We start from the raw sequence: 10,398 nt of genomic DNA, 5'->3' as shown, positions 1-10,398 counted from the left end.
CTGGACCTCATGTAAGATGTCCAGGTGTTGAGGAGCCAGATGAATTAGTTCTGAAGGCTGTTTTCCTACTAGCAACTGAAACAGTGTCTTAAAGTCCCAGTGGGAATAGGCATCCAGGCTCGTAGCCAATTAATTTTTCCTAATAATTTTTGTAGCTCTGTCAGGGTTACGGTGGGCTTGACAGCCAGTTGTGGTTTTAAAGGACTTACTCCTTCCAAAGAGAGTATGGTTCCCAGAATTTTAAAGGGAGTAGTAGTCTGTATTTTATCAGTGGATACATGGAGTCTACCTGTCTATAGACATTTCTGAGTAACCTTATATAACTCTTCTAATTGTTGGAGGTTTGGAGCTCCCAAGATTATATCATCCATATAAATGTACACAGTGGCATGTGGCAGCAAGTGAGCAGGCCCCAAAAGGGTCTTCACATAGCTTTGACAGAATGCTGGGCTATTGGCCATACCTTTGGGTAAAACAGTCCATTCATACCTCTCATCAGGCGTTTTAAAGTTGGTGGAAGGTACAGAGAAAGCAAATTTTTCACAATCCTGGGGTTGTAGAGGGATAGAGAAAAAGCAATCTTTAATGTCTATAAGAAATAAATCTGAGGAAATAGCAGGGATCCAAGGCAGCCCCCTTAAGGGTGTACCCACTAGGGTCATTCTAGCATTGACTTTACACAAATCTTGCAACATTCTCCATTTGCCAGAGGCTTTCTTAATAACAAAGACAGGTGTGTTCCATGGACTTACAGAAGGCCAGATGTGGCCCAACTGTAATTATTCCTGCACAATTTCATTTAAAGCCTGTAGCTTTGTCTAAGGTAATGGCCACTGCTCCAACCATACTGGCACCCCAGGGGACCAGGGGCAGTGGCCCTTAGAATTGGGGGTGAACCCAATACTCTTGCTTTGGGTCCCCCCGTAATTGATATGGTGAGACAACCCTTGAGTTGCTGACTCAGGAAGCCTATCAGACTCTTCAAGATCCAAAAGGTCATCATAAAAGGCCTTGCTATCAGTGGTTATGCAGGCCTGTGCATCCCCCAAAATATCTTGTCCTATGAGGTTGGCGGATAACCCTGCAGCCACCGGGGGTCACACCTCCCCTTTAGCTCCATCTGCATCCTGCCAGGTGAGCCATTCTCGAGTCTCCTCTGATGGGGAGTATCCTCCCACACCTAGGATTCGGGGCCCAGAAACTAGGAGCCATCGTGATGGGACCTCCTCCTTTCTAAGAATGGTTCTTTCAGTCCCCGTGTCCACTAGGCAGCGAAACCACCTGCCACCTATTTCAAGGTCCATCTTGGGCCTTACACCAGGGATAATAGGGACTGTCCAATTCGCCATAGGTTTTTCTCCTCTCCCGATCCCTCCCCGAGGGCATTGTAAATGTAGACTGTCCAATTCACCATAGGTTTTTCTCCTCTCCCGATCCCTCCTCCAGGGCATTGTAAATGTAGCCAATCATGGGGAAGTCCTCCTTTTGTCAATGGGGCTGGAGGCTGTCCTCCACTTAGTTTAAAGGTGTTCCTTCAGTATCAAATCTGGATTTACAATCCTTCTGCCAATGGAACCCTTTGCGACCCCAGGGACAGGGCATAGATGGAGGCCTTTTTGATACCCCACCTCCAGGATTAGGCCAGTTCTCTCAGTGAGGACAATTTCTTTTAATATGGCCACTCTGGCCACAGCAAAACATGGGCCTTCTATTATTCCTCTAGGCCCTGTTGTTACCTGCTATCCCAGGTTAAGTGAATTAAATGCCTGGGTTAGGGCATGGGTCAGAGCCTCTGTTTGCATCTGTAAGACAGCAGCCATGGCTTTTGTTTGCCCCCTCTGGGTTCCCACCTCCTTGGAGGCAATTATCCATTGTTCCCTGGACCTGTCCTTAAGGCCAGTACAGGCTATCTTGTGATCACCATTCATTCCATCCCATACCAAGAGTTTAGTGAATTGCTCCCTCAATGGGCCTGGGGGTAATTTTCGTTTTAAGCTCTTTTCCACTCTGTCTATAAACTCGTAGAGGGGTTCACTGGGCTTTTGATTAATTCCTGCAAAGGGGGATTCAGTAGGCCCCTCATCCAATTTTCTCCAAGCATTTAATCCTATGACCCTGACCTGTTCTGTATATGGGGCTGGAATGCCTGACTGTGTCTCCCCTGTGGCGTAACAATCACTTGAACCAGTGAACATCCCAAAAGTAATGGGGACCAGTAGATTGGCACTTGCATTCCTCTCAGCCTGTATCCTGCATTCCTCCTTAAAGAGGGCACACCATTTAATATATATAGGGCTAGTCAAGGTGGAACTAAAAAACGAACAAGTCATATTTCTTGCCTTCCACGTGCCCTGTGCTCCTGTAAGGTGGCCACTTTATTACCACACACTCATTATTGACCTAGTTTTCTCTATTAGCCTCACAGCCTTCCTAAACCTGAATACAGTTTACCAGAATGCTTCTTTTCTATTCTCCCAAGTTAGGGAAGCAACTCTGATTACTCTACACTGTTGCTCTTTTTTTTAACTTCCTTAGAATTCTGTGTTACCACCTTTCAGGTCATCTTAATTTGCCCTCTGTTTTCTATGTATTTCTATTAAATGCCATTGACTACTCAACTGTATTTTAGGTGTCATCTGTCATTTCACTCATAGTCTTTGACGACATTTCTATACAGTTCTATACTTCTATCTCCTATAAGATGCTAATAATGACAGATTACAACAATTCCCTAAGGCTATATACTCCCATAGAGTGAAAGCAAAATGGCCACACCTGGTAAATTCACAATTCTTGGCTCCAGTTCAAGCATGCCATGTCAGGCCTTTGTTTATTTTGATTTTATCAGTCTTGAAATACGCATGGAGCACCGGATGCAGTGCTTTTGTAGTAGACAAGTGACATCACCTTTCTTTCTAGATACCTGTGGTCTTCTCTTCCTCTCCTCCTTGTTTTTGCTGTTGTTATAGGTGGATCTTTATTTAAATATCTGATCTGGAAGCTGGGAAGGTACCTCAGTTTCTAGAATGCTAGACTAGCATGAATGATGCCCTGGATTCAACTCCCAGCTCTGAAAATACCGCGTGTAGTGGACACACCTATAATCCCAGCATTCCTTAGGGGGAAGCAGGAGGATCAGAAGTTCAAACGTTGAGCGCCAGATGCCGGGGGTTCGAACCCGCGACCCCCGGCGAGGTGAGGATTGGGGATGAGTAAGCACGCCGTTCGCCAGCCCACGCCACCCCCATTACCCGGGGACACTCAGACACAATGGGGAGCCTAGTCAAGCTGGGACTCAATTATTGCAGGTGTTACAAAGCTTATAAAGGCACCTGGAACCCCCCCTCCCCCAGGGTGTATCTTAAGGATGGTCACACACTGATCATGCACTCCTCAGCAGTGCGGAAGTATTCTTGAGACTTTCAAAGCAAGCCAGGCCGCACCCCCAGTAACTTCCTTTCGGACCTATGCAAGGTGGGGCTTTTAGGTCCCCACAATTGAGGCTGCAGAAAAATGTTTTTGTTTCTGGATAACAGTTTCCTGAATGCTGGATTTTTTTCTTCACCTGTTTGCATTCTGTTTTTTATATAAATAAATAGTTGCCTACATAGTTTTCATCGTTATTATTAAGGATTCTTCCTGTCTTATTTATACTCTTTAATAACAGCCCTCTTTCCCTTCCACCTTCTAATCTCTCTCAATAAAGTAATGTAGAATTCAGTATCTCTATGGTTTCTTCCATTTAAACATGCTTGGAAACATGCCAATTGCTTGGTAATCCAAAAATCACATATCCTAAGCAGGAAAGTTATGTTTGTATAACTTTTCAAAAAACAATTGGCAGAGATCATTGGCTAGGGTTTTTCTTCTGAACCAGCATCTGAGTAGTGCATGCTGATCCAAACTTGCTGACATTTTTTTTTTTTTTAGTGGGGTCTCTGTGTAGCCCTGCTTGGCCTCAAGCTTATGGCAAGCCTCCCACCTCAAACTCCTGAATGCTGGGATTATAAGCATGTACCACCACAACATCTTCTCATTGATCCTTCATGTTCTGATCCTCATCACTGTTAGCATGAAATCGGTGTCTTTGCCTCTCCAGAGCCTGTCAATATGAACTTAACTTGTGAATTATTTTGTATAGGGCCCTGAGAGAGACTAATCAAACATTTGCATGTTCTGTATTCTACATATCTGTCTTTAAACTAGCTTTGAAGCACCATCTGATAGATTATACAATGGTGATTTCCAGAACTTGAGTCCATTTGAAATCATACAAAATTTTACAAATCATACAAAATCTGCAGTGAATTCTAAGGTGCAATCTGCAATTTTCTCTCCAGATTTGAATTAAATTTTATTTCTTGAAATACAAAAGCTGTATTTAAAGAAGTGTGTCAAGTTTGATGCTATTAGAAATATCTTGCTTCCAGCTGGACACAGTAGCATACTCATTTAATCCCAGCACTCAGGAGGCAGATGCAGAGGCAGGTGGATCTCTAAGATTGAGGCCAGCCTGGTGTACATAGCAAGTTCCAAGTCAGCTTTAGAGCTGTAGGGAGACCCTGTCTCGAAAGAAAGAAATATCTTCTGTTTGACCTTCAGTGGAAAATATGTATTTCCTAGAAAGAGCATTATGTTCCAATATAGATGAGAATACTTCTGTGTGATAGTTTTATCTGTTACGGTACAATCCACATCAAAGATACAGTTGTTGTTTTTTAATTGTTTACAGTACTAGAGAGATGGCTCAGCAGCTAAGAGCATTTACCGCTCTTGCAGCGGATCTGGGTTTGGGTAGCACCTATGTGTCAGTTCACCACTAACTGTAACTCCAGTTCCAAAGGATCAGATGTCTTCTGGGCTCTTGTACACACAAAGCACCCATAAACTCTCAAAAGCACATAAACATACATACTTACATAAATACATAAAAATAAATTTTTAAGGGTCATGCCTTTTTCTTTCTTTTTTTAACTTTTTGAGACAGGGTCTCCTTGTAGCCCCAGCTGTCATGGAACTCACTATGTAGACCAGGCTGGCCTCGAACTCACAAAGATCGCCTGCCTCTGCCTCCCAAGTGCTGGATTAAAGGCGTGCACCACCACGCCCGGCCATACCTCTTTTTTAAAAAAATTACTAACATTATTTGTTTATTATGTGCATAGTAGCACACATGTAGGGATCCAAGAACCTTCCATCCTGTGGGCTCCAGGGATTAAACTCAGGTTTGTCAGACTTGGCTGCAAGCACGTTTACTCACTGAGCCATCTCATCAGCTCTGATGACAGGTTTGTTTTTTGTTGTCTGGGGTTTTTCTTGTTATTTCGCCAAAGTTTTGTTATTATATAAGAAGCAAAGTTAGGTAGCAAGAATAAATGCGTCCCGAAGCAATAATGCACTAATAACATTGATGAGTTTTTCCCACGTATTCTCCTTTAGTTCATGCAGGATGCATCAGATGTGATGCAGCTATTATTGAAGACCCAGACAGACTTCAATGATATGGAAGATGACGATCCTCAGGTAAGCAGCCTTACTGCATTTGCCTTTATCCATTTTGGAGTTGTATACAGCCCAAGATTAAATGTTCTTAATTTAGAAATGAGTAGCAGTTTTCTAGAAATCCTCTTAACCTCTGGTTTCAAAGGCATTTTTCACTGGGCTTCTTCTCTAAACTGCTTCTGCTTTCTCTGTGTCTGGAGTTTCATTGCGTTTGAGGGCTTTGTCCTAGGCTCTTCTTGCTTTCCTGGAGCAGTGTCACATACGGTCCTGGCTGCAGATTTCCTCTGTGTACTTGTGGCTTACAGACCTTTCTCAAGGTTCATTCATCAACCACTTCTGAAGAAGCACTGAAACCTAACAATCTCAAGGCCCTGCAGTACATGTAGTAAGCTCTTCCTCCCCAACTTCCTCTCACCCCCTAGGTCCCCGATAGGTTTCATTAACTTAGAAGGAATATCACAACACATGCCTGGTTGATTCCTGCTGTTCTTCTCTGTAAGATTTTTTTTTTTCTGCAATAAGAGGTTGATCAGTGCAGTGAACGGATCAAGCTCCTATTCCATCCCCTAGCTCCAATATCTGTTCACTATGTTGTCCTCGGATAAAGGATGTGTCAAATTGAACTGACAAGAACAGATCCTACACATGATCTTAGCCAAAAGGCTGAGAAGTAATCAATCCTTTGTAAGACTTTTGATTTATTCATTCTTGGTGGTATTTACGATACCATAGTAGGCACATCACAGATATTTATCATAGTCTTAATGTGTGACAAGGCAGTAAATAATTACCGAATTAAATTTCAACCTTATTGCAAGCATACTGTATTTATTTTTTAAAATATTTACATTATTTTATGTGTATGAGTGTATTGCCTGCGTGTATTTAAGTGCACCTGTGTCGTACAATGCCCTTGGAGGTCAGAAGAGAGCATCGAATTCCTCTGGAACTGGAGTTAGAGATAGTTGTTAGCTGCCATGTGGGTGCTGAGAACAGAACCTATATCCTCTATGAGAACAGCCAGTGCTCTTAACTATGGGGCCATGTCTCCAGCCCCTGTGTTTAGTTCTTATACCTTATATAGGAAGGTGCCATTATGCAAAGGCAGCAGGTTTTTTAATTTCCTGTCTTTGTAACATGGTAGTATGGAGATAGCCATTTATCTTTGTGTAGACAGTTAAGTCTGATATACTTTGCAAACAGTTAAGAGTAGGGAAGTTAAGGGGACTATTAAGCTGTGAGGTAGAAAGGACTACAGCTGTTCACCATTGTTTCACATTGGCAAATGCAGCGTGCTTGACACACAGTGGAAAATAGCCATGAAATATTTGTTGAATGAATGTGCTTTCTTTAAAATGAAAACGAAAATTTTGAGATTCCATTTCACCCCAGTCAGAATAGCTATCATCAAGAAAACAAATACTAGAATTCTATTAATTTAGAAGTTGTGGTGTAACCACTATGGAAATCAGTGTGGAGGTTTCTCAAAAGATTAAAAATAAAACTGTCATATGTATGACCTGGCTGTATTACTCCTGGGCATGTACCCAAAGAGCTCTCTATCCTACCACTGGTAATTTATATACCCATGTTTATCACAGCTCAGTTCACAATAGCAAGGAACTAAAACCAGCCTAAATATCTGTCAACAGATGAGTAGTTAATGAAATGGTGCATGTACAAAACAGAATTTTACTCAGCTGTGAGGAAAAAAATGAAATTTGGGAATGGGTGAATCTGGAAATTACCATATTAAATGAAGTAACCCAAACTCAGAAAGACAAATGCCAACAGTTTTTCTTTCGTGTGGATTTTCTATATGTGTGTATCTGTATAGGTATGAGTATGGAGATAGGTTTTGACACTAGAAAGGGGACCATGAAAGGGAGAAAGGGCGGAAGGAGAAGGGAAATAGAGTACATGTGACATGAAAAGTGGAAAAGGGACTACTCGGTAGAGTAGAGGGAGGATCAACCAAAATAGTGTATGAAAATACCACAATGGAATCTCTTTATATGCCAATTTAAAAACTTACAGTGAGACACTAGAGAAAGGGCTCAGCAGTTAAGAGCACTGGCTGTTCTTGCAGAGGACCTAGGGTTTGGTTTCCAGCACCCACACATGATGGCTAACAACCATCCATAACTCCAGTTCCAGGGGATCTGATGTCTTCTTCTGATCTCTGCAGACATTGCTAGGCACAGGTACAATTACATACGTGCAGACAATACACACACACACAATAAAAATAATAAATAATTTGTTTTTAATTAGTGGGGAAGTAGAAGATGGGGGATCATTTTTCTTGGATTTTAATAGTGTTTAGTGAATGGTACGCCAGGCAGGTTACAAAATCATAGATTTCTTCCTCCAAAAAATAAGTGCCTAAAAGTTGGCCTTTGTTTTTTAATTAAGTGGTACAGATGGCTAAGAGAGAAAATTGTAATACTTCATGAGGGAAAAAAGTAAGGCAGCCTCACCTGCTATCTCTGTCCCAGTGTAGAATACACTGGGACTTGAGTATTGATTAAGAACACTTTGTGACATGAGGAAATGTGTGACCATATCTCTGAACCATTGTTTCTTCAGTTTAGAAAAAGGGCCTTACTATATCTTTCTTACTCATTGCCTTAAAGCCTGTTTTACATTTTTTTTCTCAGATCTCTTACATGATCTCAGCATGGGCCAGAATGTGCAAAATTCTTGGAAAAGAATTTCAGCAATACCTTCCAGTGGTTATGGGGCCATTAATGAAGACTGCTTCAATCAAACCAGAAGTAGCCCTTTTGGATAGTAAGTGACTGCCAGAACACATCAGTGGCAGCTTTACTGTCTGCTGTTTTCTTCACATTTGTTTTCTTTCCTATAGCCCAAGACATGGAGAATATGAGTGATGATGACGGTTGGGAATTTGTGAACCTTGGAGATCAGCAAAGTTTTGGTATTAAAACTGCAGGGCTGGAAGAGAAGTCAACTGCTTGCCAGATGCTGGTATGAGATTATAATTTTTACTCCATTTTGTATCCTCATGATAACTTAATATTTTATAAGACTGCATTTAAAAAGTAACTGCTACACAGATTTTTTTTGGAAAAGCTAGAACTATAGTCCTTTAAAGAAGTGAGTCACCTTTTGACCCAATCTTTGTACTTTTTACTTAATAAAACTTTGCAATATCTCAGGTGTTAATTGCAAAAATAGTGAGCAGCCTGTTTAAAGATGTATATGTGTGGGTGCAGCACTAACATGCTTACCACAGTACACATATGGAGATCAGAAGACAACTTTTGGGAGTTGGTTCTCTCCTACTGTGGGATTAGGGATCAGAGTCATGTCATCAGGCCTGCAAAGCAAGCGTTTTTATCTTGAGCTGTTTCACCAGCCCATGTTATATATAATTTACAGAAGGTTTGGAGTATAAGTTTTGTGAGTGAAGGCCTTTTGTCTGTTTATGCTGACTCTATAGTGGGTGGCAAGAATATCTTTTGAATAAAAGGACAGAAATGTGCTTATGGTATTAAAAGTAAAGGTAAAGTTAAAGTAAAGTGTGTGATTTTAGTTGTGTAAAAAGTATGCATGGTTAGCCAGGTGTGGTGGCACACACCTTTAATCCCAGCACTTGGGAGGCAGAGGCAGGCAGGTCTCTGAGTTCCAGGCCAGCTGGGGCTACAGGGAGACCCTGCATCAAAAAGACCAAAAAAAAAAAAAAAGTAGACATAGTCAGAGATTCAAAATATTAGTGGTCATTATATATTTGTGTATAATCATAGTCTCCTTTAAGAAAGGCAGTAGGGGTGAGCTCAGTAGTAGAGCACTTCCCCTGGGATTCACAAAGCCCAGATTCAATCCTTGCACTGATTGGGGGAAAAAAGCCGTAACATGGATCTTGTCTTTTGTTTCAGGTTTGCTATGCTAAGGAATTAAAGGAAGGCTTTGTGGAATACACCGAACAGGTTGTCAAACTGATGGTGCCTCTACTGAAGTTTTATTTCCACGATGATATCCTTCAACACTTTGGTAGAATATGTCTAGATTTAGTAAAACTGTAGCTTCTTCCATTGGGTTTTGTGTTGGTCCAAGGTATTGCACCACTGTTACTGTTTGTACTGAATTGGAAGAAAAAGTCTGTTCTGGTCAGCTTTCTATCGCCCTAAGAATTATAAGCACTGATCATTTGTGAGCAAATGTTCACAATGTTTAGAGGCCCACTAATAGCTCTGTTTGTTAAAAAATTTTCATTTTATATGTGTGAATGCATTGCCTGCATATAAGTGTACCCATGTTGTGCAATGTCTGCAGAGGTCAGAAGAGGGCATCAGATCCCCTGGGACAAGAATTACAGATAGTTGTTAGCCGCCATGTGGGTGCTGGGGACTGAACCAGGGTCCTCTGCAAGAGCAGCCAGTGCTCTTAACCACTGAGCCATCTCTCCAGTGGTTTAGTTTCTGTGAGAGAGTTCTACATTGCAGATGTGGATAGCACCTCTGGGAGAAATATCATGGTAACTATCCACATTAATGTTTCCAGCCTCAAGTTTGTGACTGGCATAATTAATATGTAGAGATATGCATACAGTTTCATAGGTGGATAAATGAGGACAACCTGAAAGCCTCCTCACGGTTACTCTCTTGCCCCTTGGTTGTGACTCCACATACAGTATCCTATTAGTGTTCTTTACACTCCCCACAATGCCTGAGGAAAAAGTAAAATTACTTGTAAGAGGAATTCATCAAGGCCATTTATTTTATAAATGGTATTAGATAGCGAAAGGCAATTTAGTCTTCTTTGGAAACCAGCAAATCCTGTGTAATAGTCCTTACTTTTCTTAGGAAAGTTGTCGCTTCCATTGCACTTACTACAAACCAGAGCAATAAGGGGCCCTCTGTCACTGGGCTC

General features: G+C 41.5%; 1 protein-coding gene and 1 pseudogene across 1 annotated transcript in view; one reads left to right on the top strand and one right to left on the bottom strand.

Moving 5' to 3' along the window:
* Positions 1-10,398, top strand: part of Ipo5 (importin 5) — a 52,503-nt gene that overhangs the window by 38,227 nt on the left and 3,878 nt on the right. The window contains exons 15-18 of the mRNA XM_029558906.1: positions 5,440-5,523; positions 8,163-8,295; positions 8,372-8,493; positions 9,405-9,501. Coding sequence (XP_029414766.1) covers positions 5,440-5,523; positions 8,163-8,295; positions 8,372-8,493; positions 9,405-9,501 — 436 coding nt within the window. The remainder of the gene's footprint in view (positions 1-5,439; positions 5,524-8,162; positions 8,296-8,371; positions 8,494-9,404; positions 9,502-10,398) is intronic.
* LOC115068540 lies at positions 6,022-6,177 on the bottom strand (annotated as a pseudogene).

Source organism: Nannospalax galili, unplaced genomic scaffold (genome assembly GCF_000622305.1).
Source record: "Nannospalax galili isolate Female #2095 unplaced genomic scaffold, S.galili_v1.0 scaffold528, whole genome shotgun sequence".
Classification (NCBI taxonomy): Eukaryota; Metazoa; Chordata; class Mammalia; order Rodentia; family Spalacidae; genus Nannospalax; species Nannospalax galili.
Note: the sequence above shows the minus strand (reverse complement) of the source record. Positions and strands in the feature narration are given on the sequence as shown.